At 34.1% G+C, this 23,897-nt stretch overlaps 4 protein-coding genes across 6 annotated transcripts; 3 read left to right on the top strand and 1 right to left on the bottom strand.

Moving 5' to 3' along the window:
- Window positions 1-24: 24 nt before the first annotated feature.
- Window positions 25-1,583, bottom strand: LOC111198194 (V-type proton ATPase subunit c''2). Of its 2 annotated transcripts, XM_022697795.2 has the most exons (4): window positions 1,322-1,583; window positions 1,132-1,209; window positions 521-691; window positions 25-433 (listed from the first exon to the last, which is right to left on the bottom strand). In XM_022697795.2, exons 1-4 carry the CDS (start codon window positions 1,438-1,440, stop codon window positions 268-270), a joined length of 534 nt encoding a protein of 177 aa, XP_022553516.1. In that variant the 5' UTR covers window positions 1,441-1,583; the 3' UTR covers window positions 25-267. The 2 variants fall into 2 exon arrangements, with proteins under 2 accessions (XP_022553516.1, XP_022553509.1); XM_022697788.2 differs by having other exon boundaries at window positions 25-691.
- Window positions 1,584-1,994: 411 nt separating this feature from the next.
- LOC111199941 (protein ECERIFERUM 26-like) lies at window positions 1,995-3,977 on the top strand. The gene is made up of 2 exons (XM_022690587.2): window positions 1,995-2,496; window positions 2,735-3,977. Exons 1-2 carry the CDS (start codon window positions 2,038-2,040, stop codon window positions 3,662-3,664), a joined length of 1,389 nt encoding a protein of 462 aa, XP_022546308.1. The 5' UTR covers window positions 1,995-2,037; the 3' UTR covers window positions 3,665-3,977.
- An 850-nt stretch (window positions 3,978-4,827) lies between these two features.
- Window positions 4,828-11,547, top strand: LOC111199934 (probable indole-3-pyruvate monooxygenase YUCCA1). Its single transcript, XM_022690571.2, has 4 exons — window positions 4,828-9,634; window positions 9,734-9,982; window positions 11,042-11,164; window positions 11,240-11,547. The coding sequence occupies exons 1-4, from the start codon at window positions 8,978-8,980 to the stop codon at window positions 11,465-11,467; spliced, it is 1,257 nt and encodes a 418-aa protein (XP_022546292.2). The 5' UTR covers window positions 4,828-8,977; the 3' UTR covers window positions 11,468-11,547.
- A 6,502-nt stretch (window positions 11,548-18,049) lies between these two features.
- LOC106367519 (transcriptional corepressor LEUNIG-like) lies at window positions 18,050-23,736 on the top strand. Of its 2 annotated transcripts, none has more exons than XM_013807406.3 (19): window positions 18,050-18,294; window positions 18,425-18,467; window positions 19,239-19,336; window positions 19,440-19,549; window positions 19,720-20,223; window positions 20,308-20,393; window positions 20,484-20,562; window positions 20,651-20,726; window positions 20,819-20,865; window positions 20,946-21,263; window positions 21,444-21,632; window positions 21,713-21,964; window positions 22,043-22,160; window positions 22,248-22,357; window positions 22,431-22,580; window positions 22,661-22,816; window positions 22,898-23,014; window positions 23,105-23,311; window positions 23,392-23,736. In XM_013807406.3, exons 2-19 carry the CDS (start codon window positions 18,436-18,438, stop codon window positions 23,533-23,535), a joined length of 2,793 nt encoding a protein of 930 aa, XP_013662860.2. In that variant the 5' UTR covers window positions 18,050-18,294; window positions 18,425-18,435; the 3' UTR covers window positions 23,536-23,736. The 2 variants fall into 2 exon arrangements, with proteins under 2 accessions (XP_013662860.2, XP_013662790.2); XM_013807336.3 differs by having other exon boundaries at window positions 21,423-21,632.
- Window positions 23,737-23,897: the final 161 nt, after the last annotated feature.

Genomic DNA, 23,897 nt, shown 5'->3' with positions numbered 1-23,897 from the left:
ATTTTCAAATTTAAACAAATCATATACAAACTCTGTTTTTGATAAATAGAGAACGACCAACGTGAATACAAACATGAAGAAGACGTTCTTCAACGTGTGACTTATTCCAAAGTTTTAAATAAATACAAAAAAAAATCAGGGATCCAAAAGTGGTTCTCGGGTTCTCACAGGTTTTACTTCTAGACATGAGAGTATCCATATAACAACAAAGATAATCAAGAAGCCATGTTCTTTCCAGATATCACAACAGTTTCAGACCGGTAATATCTATTTGGTCGGCCATGTTGCTTGTGCGGACATAATGATCCCCACGATAACTCCAAACAACCCCAGAGCGCTTCCGAAGATCTCAATCACAAGAATCTTCACAAAGAGTGTTGAGTTTTGAGCATCAGATAATGCGCAACTGCTTCCAATGATCCCTACACATAACCTGCAAGAGAAAAACGTCATACATGACGATGGGGGTCCAAGAAAACAAAACTGTAAGGAAGGAGAATTAGAAATTAAAGATACATACCCACATACGAGGTTGGCGAATCCAACTATGATTCCAGATGCGAAAATTGCATATCCAGCTCTGAGAGACTCAGCGTCATACATCTTTGAAGACGGGACACTCTCCAACTTCGTTTGCAGAATGATGGCAACAATAACGCCATATATAGCAACAGCTTCACAAAAGATTACACTGGGACAAGAAAAGAAAAAAAAGAAATGATTCGTCATTGCATAGTTCTATCATCAAAGTCCGAGCACAAAGCTCTGTAACAACCAATCAAATTACAAACACAACTGTCGTGGTTAAGCATTCCCTGATAGTACCCTCTAGAGCCAAACTCTCATCTCAATATGGTTCACAAACGGATTGTGCTAATGTCATCATAGACGCTTTAAATATCTACCCTCTCATTTGACATAAGCTAAATGGATATGAGAAAAAACATATATATATATCTGCTGAAATGAGTGGAAAGACATCATCACATTCAGTGTTTGGATCCCAAGTTAACAACTTGTTTCTTCTAATTAGTATGTGATTACTACCCAGTAGAATCCTTCAATGGATCTTAAATTCAAACTCAGTTGATCCACAAAATTAGAATGAAAGACTTGAACTTTGGATCATACCTGATGAGATTCTTGGAAGTGATACGAGGAGCTTCAATGGCCGCACCGATCAAACTACTTCCCGTTATGTAAATCCCCCTGACAAGCAAACAGGTCAATCTCAATCTCAAATTTTAGGGATTTACACAATCAATTGACGCGGCAATGATTGTATCTACGTTGAGAAGACGAAGGAGAAGATTGGATTTACCAGGCGGCACCGAGGACGGAGACGCCGATCGAGATGGCGATTCCGATTGCGGAGAAAGTGTACGGCGAGATCCTTACCAACGCCGCGCCCCACGAGCTCGCATCAACCATTCCAGACATTCTCTCTCTTCTTGCAAGGATCGTGATGACAAGATCTGCTTCTCTCTCTCTCTCTCTTCTGTAGAAAAGAAATTATCAGAGCCTGTGATTTTGAGAAGATATTGAGGAACTGTGAATCACGCGCTCTTGATGCGCATGGCTAATATAAGAAAGCTGTAACGACGACGTTTTTTCAATGTGTTCGTTAGTTTCGGCCTTTTAATAGATTTCATGGGCCAGTTAGCTAGCCTACTAAGAATTTTCTTTTGGGCCTTGCTTTCTTATCAATATCCAAATTCTTTTTCTTTTTCTTTAACAACATATCAATATCCAAATTCTTGTCACAATCTTCACCAAATTCAATCAAGTAACAGAGATAAATCAATTTAATTTTGTTTTTGTTGTTCTAAAAGTTATTTTACGTACACATATATACAAATCGGCGGCACATAGTCATGTTTTAGGGGAGCATGAAAATATTACTTTCCCCTACGTGAGGGGTTGTTTCATTTCATGAGAAAAGTATGTGTTCGAACATGAAAACGTTGTATATATATACGAGAGACACGAACGTGCAAGCACGTAAGAACCAGATTCTAGTAAAAGAAAAGAAAAAAAATGTTTGCCAAAGAGAAGACAGTAATGGAGGAGAACCGGGTGAGACTTATATGCAAACGAACCGTAGTGAGCACGAAACCGGTTGAACAAGGGCGATTGTACCGATTCTCAGTATTCGACCACGTCATGGAACCGAATCACATCCGCTTCGTATACTATTACCAGTCTTCCAAGACTAGAGAACCGGGAGAGATCACAAAGAAGCTAAGAGAATCATTAGCGTATACTCTCAATTGTTATCCAATTGTAACCGGGAGATTGGTTAAGGAAACTGATGGTACGGAAGAGAACCGGTGGAAGGTGAAGAGCAACGACGCCGGGGTGAGAATGATTGAGGCGAGAGCTACCGGGACGGTTGAGGAATGGCGTAGGAGTGTAAATAGAGAGGAAGAGCTTAAGCTTGTTCATTGGGAGGACATGTATCATCTTCCTTATTACTGGTCTACCTTTTATGTTCAGGTATAACCATAACCAAGGCTCAAAAGATCTTTAAATGATAGTTAGAGATGTTTTATTTAAGATTAGTGTCTAGATTAGCGTTTAAGTGTCACCTAAACAAATTGTTTTTCAGAAAAATTGTTTTGTTTAGAACCGATTTTTAGACCATTGGATCATATAACATATAGTTTCTTTAATTTTTGTTTAGTTTTGATTCGGTTTGGCTTGGTCTAACTTTTTGCTGTTTTTTCATCTACAGGTGACTGAGTTTGAAAGTGGTGGGTTAGCTATTGGGTTAAGTTGTACCCATCTGTTAGCAGATCCAGTCTGTGCAATGATGTTTATTCGAACATGGGCTGATTTAACACTGACTCGAAACATGATGACTCCACCAATCTTCCATTCACTCCCACCTCGCAGGTTCTCTAGCCATAAGCTCTCTAACAACCAACTTCTTAGCCATTACATTAAATATTGCTCCCTAACAGCTCCACCTCTAAACATAACCGAGGATCATATGGTCACTATTACCCTCCTGTTCCCGGATCCGATGGTCCAATCGGGCGAGAACGAGGCAGGGCTTACGGCATTTGAGATTTTGTCTGGACTCTTTTGTGTCTGTGTGAGTCGGGCCAAAGGGAAGAGGAACGAGCTTACGGACATGTCATTGTGCTTAGACGTTAGGAAACTATTGCGTTTAGACCAAAGTTATTTCGGTAACTGCATGGTTTATCACAAGGTTCATTATTCCAAACCTGTCAAGGCGATAGATAGGTTATTATTATTATCTTATGTTGTTCAAGAGATTCATAATGTAACCAAGGGGCTACTAGACTACCACGCGGTCATGGATTTGGTCGAGTGGCTTGGTAGCAACAATAACAATCCGATATCCAACGGTTCGGATCTTGTTTGTACTAATCTAGAGAACATGGGGAATCCACGTCCAATGATGTTCGAGGAGGATTTGATGTTGAGCCACTTATCTTGCTACGTTGAAGGGCCTGTAGCTGGAGGTGGACAGGTCATAGTGCTTCCTTCATCGTCTGGGGACGGACCAATGAGCCGAGTGGTTATGGTCAGTCTTCCTCAAAGAGAAATGGTCAAGGTTTTAGAGGATGAGCTTCTTCAAAGCTTTTCCCCTGTTTTACTTTGGAGACTACAAAACAAAAAAATTAATAAAGATTAACACAGATAGATTTATAAATTAATAAAGTTAAACTATATATATTTCTTTTCCGTTTGGGTTCGATGCCAATTGCCAAGATTACAATTATGCCATGAGAAGATCCGTTTGTGTTCTTAATATTTCATAGGAACTTCCAGTGTAAACACAGTTCAATATGAACATCCCAATGTCAATGGTTATCGGCTTATTGCATACTTTAGTATATTTTTATATTCTTTTTTTTGTCGAGCAGTGATGTATATGAGCTATGAACCCGACTTGTGGAAAAACTGAAAACACGAATCTTATTTGTTTTTAAATTTTAATTTTTATAGTTTATAGACTTTTTAGTGTGCAGTAGTTTTTTGGACGTAGACTTTAGGTCTTGATCACCTCTCCGGAAAGTAGTCATGAAATTACTTGATGGACAACCCCACATATGGGATATAGTTTGTTTAAATAAGGTAACTAGGTGAAAGGAAATCTTAGAGCAATTTAATTTCTTAATGAGTTTCTCAATACAAAATTATACTGATATTAAATTTTAAAATACGGATATAAAAGTATATACATATTTTCCCGGAATGTATTCATGACAAATAATTTCTAAAGAAAACGTTATTGTGTTATTTAAATTTCTTTACCAAACACTATGGAGTTGCTTGGAAACTTCCAATGGGTCATCCTCCAGAATTGGGCTCAAATTACAGCCCAACAAGCAAAACAAAATCTTCATGAACACTAGTTACACTTGTCCTCCCATCAATATTTTTTCCAATGTTTTTTAAACCCGACAACATAGAACCAGACGACTTACCAGATTGCTCATCACTGGATCGACCACAAATTAATAAATAAATTAATTTTATAAATAATAATATAAAAACTAAAATTTAATATTTTCTAAAATATTTTCTAAAACATAAAATAATACTTTGGATATGTACATATTTATGTTTAAAAACATTTAGAAAATACTTAACTTTAATTTTTATATTTTTATTTTTATTTGACATACAAAATATCAAAAAATACATTAGACTATTTATATTTTTTTCTAGTAAAGTAAGAGTTATGACATCTAAAAGAAATCAAGACATAAAATTTATAAATATTTAAATATCTAATGTGAATAATAAATTAAATTTCAAATAAAAAATAAACCAAAAATAAAAAATCATTATAATAAATATCAATAACGGAAATAAGCTAACATCAAATCACATCAACTAATTTTAGTTTTCTCTACCATTGTTCACTTCATTTTCTTCAAATGGCATAGTGAAATCTTCATCAAAATCTAAAAATCAAAAATATAAAACTGAAAAGGAAAAACCTAATTTTTTTGTCAGTACATAACTTCTTAGTTGAAAAATTAAAATATAAAATATAATCTAAAAACATAATAAATAAATAAAAAAGTAAAAGTTATTTATTGATTCAACCGGTGGTTCAACCGGTATCGGGTTCCAAATTTTATTGAGTTTTTGTGGATTTTTGCAGGTTTTTAAATATTGGATTTTCTCTGGGTTATCGAGTTTACCGGCTCAGCCGCGGATCTTTGTCAGGTTTCAAAACACTGATTTTCTCTAATAACCGTCTATACAATTCTGACCATATGAGAAATTAGCTTTAATTAGTATTATACTACCATTAAAAAAGTTTATGAAAGTGACTTGAGATCATCACAGCCAAAACCAAAACAAACGTTAAAAGGTTCGTATCTTGCAAGTGAATTAAAAGATTGAATTCAAATCATAAAGCAAGTGATAAAATCTCAACAAATGCGCTTATCCATATCTCGAATGGGTTTGGTCGGAAAATAAACTAATACATTAGTCGGTACGCATTTACATTTTGTCCATGTAGGCGCACTGAATTAGAACACTTGATATTTTACGAGTACCGCAAAAACACGGATTGTTTTTCAAGATTATCATTTTCAATTAACTCTTGTATTAGTGTAAAAGTCGAATATTAGCAATTAAATTTTGCATTCTTCGTTGATAAATTATAATCAGTTTGTACAGTTTGTACTAAGACACCTCTACAAATCAACGCTTGGAAAATAAACTTAATTTCCATCAGAAACTATTTCCAGTGCCTCTCAAATCTTAAACAAACATGATTAGTCATTTTTTCTACTCTATGAACGTGATAAAGTTTCATTAGATGGACTACCCAAAAACTAAAAAATAGTGAATTACTAGCTTTTACTAGTTTATTATAACCGACTCTTTTGGCGATAGCTGAGTAAAGGTGTATGAAATAGTTAAATAGTTTTCCTCCAGTATGAATTACTTAAATCTATAAGCATGCATGCGCAACTTAGGTCCATCATATAAGAATATTATTAACAACAAAATATGGACCAAAAGAAGACTAGAACACAGCTGCATCTAAGTTAACCTATCCACCACTCTCATATCACCTAATCTAAAATCCTAACAAACCCCATTAGATTCTCATTAGTCAATTTAAAACAGATCATATTGACCAAAATGATCATTCACGCAACGATTTCAATTGGCTGTATTTTAAAACATGCTTTCTAAAATAAATTTACCAACAAAAGAAGAAGTTAATCCGATTGCATTTTAGCATTTTTGTGTTTGAAACAAAAAATAACTTACGGTTGAATTATAACCCCACATCATAACTATGTTATAAACATTTTCTGTCTGGTACAAAAATTTGACTGTACAAGTATCTGGAGGTCGTAAATCCTAGAATTTAATCAAGACGTTAACAAACCATTGATGAAAAGAATAAGTCCATTGTCCATATCACTACTATACAACATTAAGCAAATTTTGCAGTCCCAAACAGATAATTTAATATGTGCATGTTATTTAATAAGATGAACTATACTTTTGGCGAAGAACCACATGCATGACACTTATGCAAATTTTATAACGAAAGTTGAAACAAAACAGGAAAATTCTTATCAATGATTATAATTGTACTTGCAATTATTTGTTTATGCCCTCGAGTATCTTTCATCATTACAACCTGCTTTCTTTTCCATAAAAGTCATGAATTGGTCAATAATAGCTATCCTTTAATTATTCCATTTTAGTCTCGACCTAGCTTCCTAGTTCCTACGAGAGTTTGGATGCGGAGTATTTAGATTCAGATGATCAAATATGTTGTAACTTGTATGGTTTTATCTTTTTGTTAGATATACAACGACGATGTGTCTCCAAATCTCCCTAAGCTAGTCTTAGATGACAGAGTGTTCCTTCTGATTTAATGTGTAGTCCGGAATATTCTGGTATTAAGCGATTCAAGAAGTTACGTAATTCAAGTACTATACAGTGTGCTTAGCCAGAAAGAAATACAGTAAGTCATTAACCGAAAAAGTTATGTAATGCTTGGTCACTGTATTTTTCATACATATCAACAAGAAGAACATCAAATGTTGAGGTATTTCATATAATATAATACCCATAAAATGAATATCCATACTTTGGGAGTCTTATCCAGTTTATAACCTTAAAGAAAATGATCACGCTTAAATGTTTAGTATTCTAATGAAATAATCATCTTAAAGCTATAAAGTTTCTTGAGGAAGCATGTGAGTGAATTATACTTGCTTTCTTGAACAAACCTTAGCTAATTTCGGCGCACGTTCATACACCCGTAATCAAATTGTAGTTTGATATACATTTTTTTAAGAAAATCTTTGTTATATTGTTAACCAACAAAAAATATCTGTTACATCAAAATTATTGAATTCCTAACCCATTCCTTGGAATTATACGTTATATGCTCATTTTAGGCCAGTATCTTGGAAATTTGAAAAAGCCAATTTGTTTCAAAGTTACAAAAGGATAATAGGTTTGTGTACTATACATGGAATTTGGATAGATGTTTAACTTACTAAACCCGTAGATCTGATTGTCTGATTAAATTGTTACTATAAGAGATTGGGCACTAGCAACCCTCTTATATATATTGGGTGGATATCAACAAATATAAATCATCCATTTACTATCAAAACCCATGATTTGTAAGAGACATGTAAAGACTCATACAGTCTGAATATATTATAGGTAACTTCCTATAATATATGAGATAAATTAATTCTATCATGTCATTATTTTTGAATTGGAAGTGTATAACATCTGTCACATAATGATTTTGAGTATTACTGCAAACAAAAGTCACTTTACCAGTTATTTACACATGTCTAAAACAACTTTCAGCCAAATTCAAGTATTTTGTTTTGTTGTGAGAAACTTTTGAAAATGGAAATGAAATGAATGTTGGCTAAGACAACGCGCAAAAGCTAACTCAGAACATTAATAGATCATTAATTTTAAAAAGTCCAGCCAATTTGTTGGTCAATTCCTGTGTTTGATTTTTTTGTTTTTTATGTTTGGCGATTCTTTCCCAAAATCAAATGGGAAGAGGAGCAAATAATTTACTTAAGCTTCACGCTTTCCATTTATTACACTGTCATTTTGCACTGCAATTTTACTATTCCAATGCCTCTTTCACCACTATTTCTATTATCCACTCAATATCTTGATTTCTTACATTTTCCAAGTTTTATAAAATAATTAGAAACACTGTATCTAGACTTCATAGATCAATCATATGAACTTGAGATGATGACTAAACCATTTATACATGTTACTTCCAAAACTCTGTTTATCGGATTAATCTTACATTCAAGGTGTTCTGAAAACACTCTTCATTTATTGTTTTAAACTTTTCAGTATTCATTTATTTCTCATTTAAATTCAGTTAACATGAATTGCAACATTTTGTAGTATAGATTACGATGTGTGACATCAATATGTAGCAAAAACAAAAACGTTAAGCTTCTGAACAATTAAAAATAAATAAAGTCTCCACCATTTATTGATTAGTACTATATAGAAATCTAATTAGGCTTCATATGGTGAACAATGATGGTTGCGGGTGGAATCGTCAAATAATTTAATCCAAAATTCGTGAATTCACATAATTACGTGATTTGGCAAACCATTATGTTATCATGTAGATTACTAAATGTAGCTCTGTTTATGATCTAATTCCTTCTCATTGATTATACCCGTTCAATTAATTAATCTGCCGTCAGTATTCATAATGCCTAAGAAAGTAAGAATATTGCTTTTAGTCTTACAACTTAAATATATCTCGAAAAACAAATGTACTATGTTCGAAATTTGTAAAGAAAAACGTCATAGAGAGAATCTTACAAAGGTCCCACTAGTGAAACTCCCCTTCTATAAATTCCAGTTATTTAGCCTCACACCAAAGAACATTTCTCCAAAAGTAAAACATATCTCACTCTTTTAGTCTCCTCCACACTCTTCGAAGATAATGGACTCTCCTCCACTTCCTCGCCACAACCAAACCGACCATCAGACCAAACAGATCATCCTCGTACACGGTCCCATCATCATAGGAGCAGGTCCTTCCGGTCTTGCCACGTCAGCATGTCTCTCAAACCGTGGAGTCCCTTCTTTGATCCTAGAACGTTCTGATTCAATAGCATCTCTATGGAAAACCAAAACCTACGACAGACTCAAGCTCCATCTCCCAAAACACTTTTGCAGATTACCGCTCCTGGACTTCCCTGAAAATTTCCCAAAATACCCTTCTAAAAACGAGTTCTTGGATTACCTTGAGTCATACGCTTCACACTTTGGCATCGCCCCGAGGTTCAACGAGAACGTTGTAAACGCTGCTTTCGATACGTCATCTGGTTTGTGGAGAGTAAAGACTCTAAACAAGACAGAGTATCTCTCGAAGTGGCTTATTGTTGCGACCGGTGAGAACGCTGATGCTTACGTCCCGGAGACTCCGGGGATAGTGAAGTTTTCCGGTGGTAAAATTATTCACGCTAGTGATTATAGAAGCGGCGAAGAGTTCAGACAACAGAGAGTTTTAGTCGTGGGATGTGGAAACTCCGGGATGGAGATTAGTTTGGATCTTGTTCGACATAACGCTTCTCCTCATCTTGTTGTCCGTAACACAGTAAGTGAATAAAAACATATGTACTTTCTATTTATTAAAAAAATAATTTATCGTTTTGGTATATATATTGATTATAAATGTTATATTTATTTCATGTAGGTTCATGTGTTGCCAAGGGAGATACTTGGGCTATCAACATTTGGAGTTGGGATGACACTTCTCAAGTGTTTACCATTACGGCTTGTTGATAAGTTCTTGTTACTGATGGCTAATCTTTCGTTTGGAAATACCGACCGGTTAGGTATACACCGACCAAAAACCGGTCCGCTTGAGCTAAAAAATGTCACAGGAAAAAGTCCGGTTCTCGACGTTGGAGCTATGTCTCTCATCAGATCTGGCAAGATTAAGGTGGGTCTCCTATTAATTTACTGAATTAAGACTTTCTCCTCATTTTTTATTTTTATTTACATTAATTTAGTGACAGTTTTGCGTGGCCAGCAACTGAGCAGTAGTCATCTTTTAGTTACAATATTTATTTATAACTCTGCACTACCTACTAAATAATAAAATATGAGAAAAAGACTAGGATAACACCAAACCAAGTTTTTGTTTCCAAAGTAGCACTCAAGGTTCAAAGTCACAAAAATAGGTTTCATTAAAGAGGTAAATATACACTTATACCCCTTGGGTTAATTAATCCAAACCTTAGGGTTTAGAGTTAAGGGGGTGGGGTTTTGGAATTAGAGTTTAAAATTTTATAAAAAAATAAATACTAAAATAAAAAATAAAAATTTATAAAACAGTTTCAAAAATTATTTTTAAACTATAAAAAGAAAATTTGAAAAAAAAATAAAAAAAAAAATTCAAAATTTTTTTTTAAAAAAAATTATAAAAATTTCGAATATAAAAACATATAATCTGAAACTGTAAATTTTTTTTATTTTTTTATTTTTTTTTATTTTTTTTTATTTTTTTTCATTTTTTTATTTTTTTTGTTTGTTTATTTAATTTAAACCAAGGATATTAGGGACATTTTACCCTTTAATGAATGTCATTTTTGTGACTTTCTCCTTCTAATGCTCTTTTTGAGACATAAACTTCAAAAGGTGCTATTATTGACAATTGCCCTAATAATATTGTATTAGTCTAACTTTTAAAAAGAACCGTGTTAATGTGGAAACTACAAAAGACTGTTTTAGATTTTTTTTAAATTGTTGAAAAAAGTTTTGTTCTGCTTCTAAAATGTTTTCTTATTCTTAATAGAATAATCTATCTTTCTTTGATGAACACTCAAAAGCTAAATTTTGTTTTTATTAAGTACTATTTTCTGTATATGCTTCCGTGATTCATTTTAATGTCGCCATGATTCCATAAACCTTGTTTATGAGTCCGAGCTAATAGTTTTACTTTCTATGTTTTTTTCTCCGTATACCTAATGTTTGTCGTTTCTTACTGTAAAAAATGAAGATAATGGAAGGTGTAAAAGAAATTACAAAAAATGGAGCAAAGTTTATGGATGGTCAAGAAAAGGAGTTTGACTCGATCATATTTGCCACTGGTTACAAAAGCAACGTGCCTACTTGGCTTCAGGTAAGCTTAACATCTTATAGTTCCCACTCATCTAGCAATTAACTAAAAACAATAATAACACCTGTATTTTATTAGGGAAGTGATTTTTTCACGAAGGAAGGGATGCCAAAAACGCCGTTTCCTAACGGGTGGAGAGGAGGGAAAGGATTGTACACGGTTGGGTTTACTAGGAGAGGACTCCTTGGAACGGCGTCAGACGCGGTTAATATCGCTGGGGAAATAGCTGACCAGTGGAGAGACGAGATCAAGGGGCCCATCAAGAATATGTGCAGCTCTCGTTTTGTCCTAATCTCTAAGTCCTAATTTATGTTTTAAAATAAACAATTACTACCTAATTTTGCATGTTGTAAATTGAAGAAATAAACTTTTACAGATGTGGTTAATTAGCCGGATTAGTTAACAATGTCTTTTCTTGTCCTTACCAAAATAAATGCGTGTTTTCTTGTCACATATATGGTCATAAGAACTCTTAATTAAAAGAGTTGTTACCAGCACATATAAATCTAATTGTTAATTATTAGTAACCGATTAATGAAAACAGATTCTTGTAGTCACATCCTAAAACATCTAAACTACACCAACACATCTAAACCTAATTGAGGTGGCACCGAATGTGAGAAACGGTAAAAGTCGATATAGTGGGAATTAAATCTTGTGTATATTGAAGTGGTCACATTTACGTAAGAGAGATAAATAGATATGTAACGAGGTGTGTATATAAAGAGAGATGCAGACGTAAGGAAGATGGAAGAAGGTGGGCACTGATTTGTCACTGAAATGATAATCGAGATAGAGAGCTGACACTCTTCTGCGACCACCGCATGGACGATCTCTTTCAACGAAACTGATCCATCTTTCTCTATCTCTTTGCCGTCACGAGAGAGAACTCACACATACATACACGTTTTTTTTATTATAAGTGATAAATCTCTTTTAGGGCATCATTTTAAGCAATTTTACCCAAAATACAACTTCATTCACTCACATGACTTAAGCAAATCGTCACTGCATTCACATCTGAATGGATCATTGGAGTAATAACTTTTGTTTTGTTTACGTGTATAAGTTTTATATAGTCAGAGACTCAGGGCTTTAATATATCTTTCTATTCGAGGAATGGTTTTTTAAAAAACTATTGGAGTAATGGCTGTGCGCAAACTAATTGCTAGAAGCAGAGTTTATATTTATATTTGATACAAAAACAATGTTTGATTTTTTTTTCAACAAACAAAGTTTGAATGAACATATCACTTTGATAAATTGTAGTGAAATTAAGCAACGGGAAAATATACAGAAATTAATTAACTTGTTATAATCAAGGTACAATATATAATATAGATATACCCCATTCCAGTTATCCTTTGCAATAAACAAACAAACACACTTGATTTTAGAATACCTATTATCAAATAAAAACACACGTTTATTAGTTTCCCAAATTTTGTTCCATATCATACATAAAAATAATTATATATAATTATATCTAATTACTAGAAAATTATGTTTCCAAGTTTTATAACATTTTTCTATAGAATTTAGCTTATATGATTAAAATCAGATTTATTAAAACATATATATATATATATATATATATATATTCCTTATTCTAATTTTGACATATAATATTTTCTGTTTTATTTACCTATTAAATAAAAGTATGAAAATAGTAATATCATAATATTAATATATAACTATATTTAGTACAAAATATTTACCATTAAAAATAAAAAGTTATGTTTTATTTATTTCAATGAAAATGAGAAAAACTAACTAACCTTTTTAACTCAAAACAAAATAAAAAATTATTAAAATCAATGGTTTAAGTATGAATATCATTTTAATAAAATAATGTATGTATATATTATTTATCTTATTATGAAATTTATATATAAATATACTAATATATTTTAATTAATTGGGTTCTTCGGTTGGGTCGGTTTATATACCAAATCATATTTATATATAGTGGTTTCTTAAAAATAATATTCATTTGATTTATTAGATACTATCAAATTTAAATTATTTTAAATATTTCAGTTTGGATTTTATTTGGTTTGCTTTTACCGGATTGGAATCCGCTGCTAACCACCCGGACTTAAAGTACTAAATTAAAATTGAAAATGTAAAAAGCGAATGCAAGTCCTTTACAGAAGAATTATGAGTAAATAAGTCAAATAACTAAGCAATTAATTGAAAACATTCAACGCTATTTGAGGGCATTGAAGTCGAGAAACGTTATGACACGCATCCATGCACACCTTACGTTAACTATGCTCAGACACTTACGTCACTTTTATTTTTATTATAATATGGTTAGGGGCTTACTGACTATTTTGCAGGCACTGTCAATTTTCATGATGGATTTGACATTTATCTTTGCATGTTAAGCGTGTCACCGCTCTTTTAATCCCCTCGCTGCTTCATTCCTTCCTTCGGGTTTATGACATTTTCTTTCATATCTGAGTTTAACCGTTTTAATTTCTAACTACGCTTTGCCAAAAAAGAACAACCAAAAACTTCTGGCTGCGCTTAAGATTGCTACTAGCAATGTAAATTTCTGTGTTTTGTATGAGCAAATGATACTAACCTTTTATTTTATTGATCTCAACATGTAGTGCCATTAAATACTTTATTAACTTGATCGTCGTATTTCTATATTTTTATTGGGAAATATCAAATCTGTGTTCTTGCACGTGTAAGAGAGTCTGTTTTGTTTGAAGAATTTTGTTTGTAAAAAATTAAGTTTTAAAAATTTAAGAAAACAAACTTAATTTATTAGTAACAAAATTCTCTAAACAAAGCAGTAAATAAAATTAGAAGTAATTATATTGAGGGAACAATTTTTTTTGCATATCAATTAACAAGGTATGGGTATAAAAATTTAAGAAAACAAACTTAATTTATTAGTAACTTGTTAGGTTACACTTAATTGATACTCCCTCCGTTTTTTAATATAAGTCGTTTTAGAGAAAAAATTTTGTTCCAAATTATATGTCGTTTTCGGTTTTCTATGTAAAATTTATTAATAATTAATGTTGTATAACCAATGGTAATATATCTTCTATTTTTCTATTGGTTGAATTGTGGTTAGGTAAATAATTAATGATGTTTTTGTTTAGAAAATATAAGAAATTAATGATTTTCTTAATCTACGTGCATAGCTGTAAAACGACTTATATTAAAAAACGGAGGGAGTATTGTTTACTAACCTAAACATGTAATTCTCTTATTAGTAACTTTTTAGGTTACACTTAATTGTTATTGATCTTAGTATTGGTATTGGTATTGGTTAGTAACCTAAACATGTAATTCTCTTTTTTTTTTGTTTTGTTAAATGGCATTATTTCTTTAGAGCAATCCTACTTTAGTTGATTTCATGACATTGATAACTTCATCCATTTAATTTCAAATTCGCATGTATGTCATGAATTTATTGTTGTATGTATCGTCAATTTGTCACACATATATATTGACACTCCGATCTATGTTCTTCTTGTTTCGCTTATATCGAAACGCTCATACATCTCAATCGATTAATGACTGAATTTCTATTGGTAACAAGTACGGGATATTGACAAATAAATAAGAGAGGGGAAGAGTAAAATTTCCAACTATGTTTTAGGGATTATCAAAATGCATATACGTATACAATTGTCTTATATTATATGTTTGATAAGGATGTAAATATGTAATAGTGATGTAAGAATAAGGTATGGACCACGAGAGGGAATTAGAATCGAGATAAATACTCATGATCCGAGAAACCGTACCTTCCATATTGCACTCTTAAGTTGGCATGCACTTGTACTAATCAACCCGCTGCACACATAAGATGCAGCTGGTATAAGACCCTTAAAAATCAAATAAAAACAAATCAAAACCAAATAGAACAAAAAGAAACAAGGTGCATGGGGATTTGCCATGCAAAGAAACAAATGCACTTCTCTTACTCACGTCTTATATGTAGCCATATATGTGAAACTTGAGAAACCGTGCGGGTCAAAAATTGAAGTTTGTATTTATATGTACATATGATGACAAAAGCAAAGCTTTCATGAGAATAGACATGTCGTGTCCTATGCTTAATCTGCGTACTCCATCCAACTTGACTCTTAGATTGCTACGCCCATTTTTTCTTTCTTAGTATCTTCAACTATGCCCATTCCAATGGGCAGTAATACTCCAATCGTGTTTGAAGACTTTCACTTCCGAATTACCAATATTATTACTAATTAGTCGTTTTATGCATTTCTATAATCGGAACTGCTAAGCTTAAACTACTAGATTTTAGGTATATTATGGTTATTAGTTATTAGAATCAAACGGTGGTGGTAGTGTGGTAATCTCTAAAGGTTCGGCGTCGTCATAAATTTGATTTTCATTGGAAACTAAACTATTGTTGTTTGCCTATCGAAAACTATTCAAATTCGGGTCAAACAATATGGCACGCTTGCGGAATACTCTACTATATAGTAGTATTAAATGTGTTTTTTCGAGACTAACCGGATAGCCGATAGAATTTAACAAAAAAAATTATTAGAAAACATATGCATTCTCACATGTTTTCCCATGAATCGTAAAACTGTGTGTGTGTGTGTGTGACCGTAAATTTGCTAAGTTTAAGCCAGAAACAAGTTGTAATTCTGCTACGAGACACAAAAAGTGATCGTAAGTTAGTAACAAACAATTTTGAAGATCAGATACTAAGGAATAAAGGGAATATATAGTTGCATACGAGGTAAATAAGAAATAATTATATTCAACGTTTCATCTTCTTTTCTTTTACCTTATTAATCTCTCTAAGATTTACGATGTACAAGTTTAGTTAAAATGGCCAAGTACTTAAACTCGAACTCAGATTTGTGTTGATGATATGCATCCCCAAATGGCCAATCGAACTACGATACTAGGCACTTGTATGTTAGATGGAAAAGAAGTATCGACCAACATGATATTTCTTTTCTCATTGCTTGTGTTTATATATAACCAGGACTATCTGCCATCTTTTCACCTTAGACTTCCAGGGAACTCAATATATTGTGCTTTGTTTTCTTGATGGACCATTTGCTTTTCTTCTCTGTGACCCTTTGATTCTATCTTCTTCGTCCTTGTCTCAGTTTCTTTCCTTCTGCTTCACGAGTCCTTGCTGATGATTCATTTTCTCCTGCGCAGAATCTTCTTCCCATTATTATTCTTTTGCAAGTATTCTACAACATCTTGTTCATATATAACTGACTTATTGAACTCTCGGTACTAGTATCTTAATAATTTGAAATTGCTTTTAAATGCAACCTTACAAGACCATGCCGCTGCTCGTAGTTGCCTCCTTTTGTAAGGCCTTAATTATACTTATAACCAACAAAAGAATAATGAAAAGAAGGCCTGGGTCTCGTGGACTCCAGAGCTAATATTGGGCTTACAATCAGACTACTTTCAAAGATGGGTTAATAAATTCCCCCGGCGAACATATTTTTAAATTTAGTCAATATTGACTAAGATAACAAAACATTGTTAATTCGAGTTTATCCATCCTTCAAGACTAAACAATCTCAAATAAAGTAAGATTATATACTCTTAGTTTACTTAAATATTTTTTGATTGACTTGGCTGTACCAAGATAAGTGAATTCTCCTCGTAGTCAACTAGTCATAGTCGCGGTATGAGTTTCAATGATGAATTGATTTTTTTTTTTTTTGAACAACTCTATGATGATTGATAATTGTCCCAATATGTGTTTTTACGATTGGATAAGATCGAAGTTATTTTCTAATAATGAATTCAACAGTAAAGCCAATGATTTTTTTTACACTAAGAAGGATTCACAACTCTATTTGCTGTAGACTTGTAATCTTTTGTCTTGGATTAGTAAAAGCATCTTCACATTAGTCAAACAGTTTAAAATTTTACTAAGCACTTATTTTACATTTATAACTTTATTACGCTGCTTTCATAAATCTTTAGTAAACCACAATTGTAACTAAAAGTAACCTAAAAAGACTAATACTCAATAGTTTATTTTAATTTTTTTTACAAAACTAATATATATATATATATATATATATATATATTTGGAGACTGTTAAATATACAAACAATCTCTTATATGTCATCACATATATATGAATAATAAAGCCCTAAGTTTTTTTTTTGGTAAACAAATATAGGTTAACCGGCTTACTCATTTCTTTAACTAAAACAAACCTTATTTCATAATAATAGGATTAGGAACTCTCAATTTAACTCTATAATTTTTTTATTAAAATTAAGTCATGAAACTTATGTGTGATTTTATGAAGATTTCAGTATCTATTTTATTATAGGAGTTAATCACATTAATAAAACAAATGCGTTTAGCTGATAACTTTTTGTTTTTAAAAGAGCTAATAACACCACAATAGACTTAACATTTTACCAAAAAACAAAAAAAAACACCACAATAGACGCACAAACGTGTTATGTTCTATTCGATTTATATAGGTTACTCTTAAAATTACATGAATCTAAAGTTTATGATTCCACAAGATCTACACCGAATAAGACAAATAACAAAAGCGAGAAACGTAAAAATGAAAAAGACATTGGCGTTATTTATTGATTATAAATGATTAATTTTGTCATTAAAAAACAAAAGTACTTTGACAGGAGGCGTGATACGTCACGTAAAATATACAACACCGTGAGGGCATTTTAGTAGTTTAACAAAGCTACCCTTCTTGTATATATCCTCTGCAATTCCATCCACCCAAAACAAAACTGACATGGAAACTAATTTTCATTCAAATAAAAATCTATTTTCAGTCAACATTTTGTTTACATAAATAATTTATAACATAAGAGAATATTTCTCTCCATAAATAAATTGGACTTTTATATAAATTTCTGTATGTACATCCATTAATTACAGTAAAAAAATAAATAATTATATTTCTTATTTGCGATGGTCAGAGGCTAAAGATATTCTCCAAAGGCTTTCCTTTTTTTTTTACTTGACTAGTTCTCTCTCTCTTAAAACTCGTATCATCTCTCTCCCTCTCTCTCTATCCCTCTCCTTCGTCCTTTAAAGTCTCTGTTTTGATTCTGCTTTGGCTTTGTTTCAAGTGCTAATCTCTTTCACTCTCTGGAGAAAATCAGGTGAAAAAAGGGGTCAAAAGCATTGATTTTTATTCTGGGTTTCTGCTCTTATATAAGATATGATTATTGGTTTTATTACATCTGACATTCGAACCTAACTGTGTCTTTGTGGGGTTTTGTTTTGTTTCAGAGCAAAAAGAGATGTCTCAGACCAACTGGGAAGCTGATAAAATGTGAGTCCTTTTTTAATTTTAATTTTGATTGCCTTTTTTATTTGATATTTGTGCTGATTGCTTACTGGAGAGTCTTTAATTTTGGGTTTAGGTTTTTAGATTCTGTGTGTATTGTTTTGCTCGTTTGTTTCTAGGGTTCGGATTCTATATAATGCATTCTAGCTTCAGTTTGATTCTAGGGTTTGTGTCTTCTCCTCCATACCTTTTATAGAGTCCTTAATGTTATACTTGATCTGGAGACTATAGCTTGTCGCAATTGTTTAGCTTTCTCCTTTTTGACATTCTTTTGCTTGTTTTGCCGTTACTTTTGCCGATTTTTCAGTTTCTGTTTCTCAGAAGACTCTCCTGCTAGATTTTGTTGTTGTGGGGACTTTTCTTTTGGTTATGTTTCCATGTTTTGGCCAAAGTTTAGTTCTTTTGTGCTTTCAGTCACTTTCAAAGGGCCTTGAGAATCTCTGGATATATATTTATTTGGTTTATCCAGTTCTGGTTGACTCTTCTGTCATCAGGTTTCAATTTGTTACTGTTCTAGATTTACACTTCTTTTTGGTATGCAAGTGTTACTTTTAAAAGCTCCATCATGAAACAATTCTTGTGTTTCTTCTAGTGACTGGATGGTTTTGTTTCTGGGACATATGTTATTCTCCTCTTTTGTAGAGTTGCCGTTCTTGAGATTCTCCAGACACTTCTTATGCCTATCTTGACGTGTTATATATATTGTGGGTAGTGTCTGCGTTGCTGCTCTAAATGAGATTGTTTTGGTTGTAACAGGCTGGATGTCTACATCCATGATTATCTGGTCAAAAGAGATTTGAAAGCTACAGCTCAGGCTTTCCAAGCTGAAGGAAAAATTTCATTGGATCCAGTCGGTTAGGAATCAGAATCTTCTTAACCTTTTTGAACTACGATTCTGATAGAAGTCCTTTTGTTCCCTAATGAACTTCTTATTCTTCTTGGATTGTTTTTGTATAGCTATTGACGCACCTGGTGGATTTCTGTTTGAGTGGTGGTCTGTCTTCTGGGATATATTCATTGCTAGGACTAATGAGAAGCATTCCGAGGTTGCTGCATCTTACATTGAGGTATCCTTCTTTGCTTACACTTTTTTCAATTTATCTTATTCTATTCAGTTAGTGATATAGAGTTAGCTAGTAGCTTGATTGCTTTCAGTTGAACTGTATTCTCTCCTTTCCTTTGTGTTTTGAAGAGAAGATTTAGAAGTTGTATATTCACATGTCGTATTTATTTACAGACACAGATGATGAAAGCGCGAGACCAGCAAATGCAACAAGGTCAACACCCACAGGTCTCACAGCAGCAGCAACAACAACAACAACAGCAAATACAAATGCAACAACTCTTGATGCAACGTGCACAGCAACAACAGCAACAGCAGCAGCAACAACAACAACAGCAACATCATCAACAACAGCAGCAGCAACACCAACAACAACAACAACATCAAAACCAACCACCTTCTCAACAGCAGCAACAACAGCAGCAGGCAGCGCCTCAACACCAGCAACAGCCAACACCACAGCAGCAGCAGCAGCAGCAGCAGCAGCAACAGCAGCCACAGAGGAGAGATGGATCCCACCTTGCAAATGGATCAGCAAATGGACTCGTTGGTAATAACAGCGACCCAGTTATGAGGCAAAATCCTGGGCCTGGGAGTGCCTTAGCAAATAATAAGGCATACGAGGAGAGGATCAAAATGCCTACTCAGAGGGATTCCTTAGATGAGGCTGCTATGAAGGTTAGTTTAGGCAAGGCATGTCTTTCAGTTTCCATCTACCGTAGTTTCATCAAACGTTAGAATTCAAATTTCCTTTGGCTACAGAGATTCGGGGACAATGGTGGGCAAATGTTGGATCCAAACCATGCATCGATGTTGAAATCCGCTGGAGCTTCCGGACAGCCTGCAGGGTACTGTTCTCATCCTTCTGCCTTCTTTGTTTCCACTAAAAATCATTCAGTATCTCTGTCTTGTTGCTAATGTTTGTTGGTGAATCTCAGGCAAGTGTTACATGGTGCAAGCAGTGGTATGTCTCCACAGGTTCAAGCTCGAAATCAGCAACTTTCTGGGTCTGCGGTGGTAAGTAATCATTGAATCTATGTTGCGTCTACTCCCTTGTAGAATTCTAACTGTTAGCTAATTAGTTGCTTGGCTTACTTGTGTTTAGGATATGAAAAGTGACATCAACACTGTGCTCACTCCCAGAACTGCTGTTCCAGAAGGGTCGTTGATTGGCATTCCTGGTAGGTTTTCGATCCTGAAGATATCATTTCAGTAGGTCAAGCGTGTCAAATGTAGTAATAGTTTTAAGACTAGTGCTTGTTTCCTGTTTCAGGTTCAAATCAAGGCAACAACCTTACACTTAAAGGGTGGCCACTCACAGTAAGATTTGTTTTACCGGCTCGTTCTCTCTTTTGTAAATTTTTCTTTTTTTTTTACTGTTGATTTCTTTCCTGATTTAGGGATTTGATCAGCTTCGTTCTGGTCTTCTCCAGCCGCAAAAGCCATTTATGCAGTCTCCGCAGCAGTCTTTTCACGGACTCAACATGTTGACTCCTCAACATCAGCAACAGCTCATGATGGCTCAACAGAATCTAAATTCACAAACCGTCAATGACGAGAACAGAAGACTGAAAATGCTATTGAACAACCGGAACATGAGCCTCGGAAAGGATGGCCTTGGGGGTGGTTCTGTGGGGGATGTGCTACCTAATGTTGGATCTTCTTTGCAACCTGGTGGCTCTCTTTTGCCTCGTGGAGACACCGACATGCTACTAAAGGTATGCCTTGTCTTATCTCTTACAAATCTTAAGTAGGTGACTTAAATATTGTTAGTTTTAATTAGCTCTCAGAGTATTATTTGATAAATTGGAACAAGATATAGTAATCTCTGCTAGTTTTGAAAGGCGATTGCGTTAATAACTGCGTATGCTTTGTAGTTAAAGATGGCTCTTTTACAGCAGCAGCAGCATCAACAGCAGGGTGGTGGGAATCTAGCACAGCCACAGGCACTTAATCAGCACTCCCTTTCTAATCAGCAAACACAGAGTGCAAACCACAACATTCAGCAACAAGATAAACTGGGAGGGGGTGGTAGTATTTCGATGGATGGTGGTGGCATGTCAAATTCTTTTAGAGGAAATGAACAGGTCTGTTCTTAGTTTCCTATTTCATGTTTCAGTGATATCTGAGGTTGATTTTCTAAAATGTTTTTGCATTTAATTGAAAGGTATTGAAGAATCAAACTGGGAGGAAAAGAAAGCAACCGGTTTCGTCTTCTGGTCCAGCTAATAGTACAGGAACAGCCAACACTACAGGGCCATCACCGAGCTCAGCACCTTCTACACCTTCAACTCATACTCCTGGAGATGCGGTTTCTATGCCTAATCTGCCTCATGGTGGTGGTGGTTCCTCCAAACCAGTAATTATGTTTGGCACTGAGGGGACTACTGGGACTCTTACATCTCCATCAAATCAGCTGGTGAGTATCTTTAAAACTGTTAATGAGAGGGCACAAATCAATATGAATTAGTATCATCAACTATTGGCTATTTTGCAGGCTGATATGGATCGGTTTGTGGAAGATGGGTCACTTGACGACAACGTTGAGTCTTTTTTATCACATGAGGATGGTGATCAACGAGACACTGTTGGACGGTGTATGGATGTTAGTAAAGGTGCGTGTCTTAGCCCCCACTCTAACATTATTCAACAATAACAACAATATTTCTCAATCATTACAATGATGCCTCTTTCTTCAACAGGCTTCACGTTTGCGGAAGTGAATTCAGTACGTGCGAGCACAAGCAAAGTCACCTGTTGCCACTTCTCATTGGATGGAAAAATGCTTGCTAGTGCCGGACATGACAAAAAGGTAAAAGCCATCATCATTAAGTCTTGTGGCGCTTCTGAAACTTAAATACTTGGCTTTGCTCCCATTTTTGCAGGCTGTAATATGGCATACAGACACTATGAAGCCGAAGACCACACTTGAGGAGCACACGGCTATGATAACAGATGTTCGTTTTAGTCCCAACCTGCCTCGGCTTGCTACTTCTTCATTTGACAAAACTGTCAGGGTTTGGGATGCTGATAATGTAAGTTGAAAGGCTGATGATTTTCACTATGTTTGTGCATCTCTCTTAAGGGTTATTGTGCCATCTAACTACTTTTGCAGAAAGGCTACTCCCTTCGTAATTTCATCGGACATTCTTCTATGATTACGTCAGTTGACTTCCATCCCAACAAGGATGATCTCATATGTTCATGTGACGATGACGGGGAGATAAGGTACTGGAGCATCAACAATGGAACTTGCTCAAGAGTGTACAAGGTATAACATTATCGTGTTGCTTTTATTTAGCAAATTTATACATTTAGTTTCACTTTTGTTTTGTTTTGTTTTTTCTCACAGGGTGGTAGCACTCAGACGAGGTTCCAACCACGTGTTGGAAAGTATCTGGCTGCTTCGTCGGCAAACGTTGTATCTGTACTAGATGTTGAAACACAAGCTTGTCGACACTCTTTGCAGGTTTAGTGTTCAGACTTTTCTTTTTTCCGATATTGTGTGGTAAATACTTGTTTTATGTAATATATGTACTAACCACTAAGGACTGCACAGGGCCATACTAATCAGATAAACTCGGTCTGTTGGGATGCTTCTGGTGACTTCTTGGCAACGGTTAGTGAAGATATGGTGAAAGTTTGGACGTTCGGGACAGGTAATGAAGGAGAATGTGTTCATGAGCTAAGCTGCAATGGAAACAAGTTCCAGTCTTGTGTTTTCCATCCGACTTACCCTTCTCTACTCGTAGTTGGTTGTTACCAGGTAAGAACTTGATGTCATCATTACTCATGTTACTCATTTTGCTCATAAAATTGAAACTCTACAATCTTTGTATGTTGCAGTCTTTAGAACTGTGGAACATGTCACAGAACAAGACGATGACATTGCCTGCTCACGATGGGCTGATTGCGTCTCTGGCGGTTTCAACTGCAACGGGACTGGTTGCATCAGCTAGTCACGACAAGCTAGTGAAGCTGTGGAAGTGAGGGGAAAGGACATGTTCGTTTATGTTCTAGGTGTTATTTGTTCTTTTTTTTTTTAGTTTTTTCTCAGACAATTTCATTTTCCATCTCAATATAGTCTTTCTCCAGATATGGTTAAACAATGTTGCTGTTGTATGATCTTGACCTAATTGGAAACTGTTGTAATCTTAGTTTCTTAATAATGACAGTGAAAGTTTTATGCCATTTATTTATGGTTTAGTGTACTTTTTAAAATATATATTTTAAGTTATTTTAATTTCGTATGTATATCAAAATTCAAAAGTATTAAATTCATTAGTCCAGTATTTATCAAAAACAATTAAAAGAATTTTTTTATTTAATAATATAATAATAAATAATATTTT

This window comes from Brassica napus, chromosome A1, assembly GCF_020379485.1.
Source record: "Brassica napus cultivar Da-Ae chromosome A1, Da-Ae, whole genome shotgun sequence".
In the NCBI taxonomy this organism is placed as follows: Eukaryota; Viridiplantae; Streptophyta; class Magnoliopsida; order Brassicales; family Brassicaceae; genus Brassica; species Brassica napus.
This window is presented reverse-complemented; position numbering and strand designations above follow the sequence as displayed.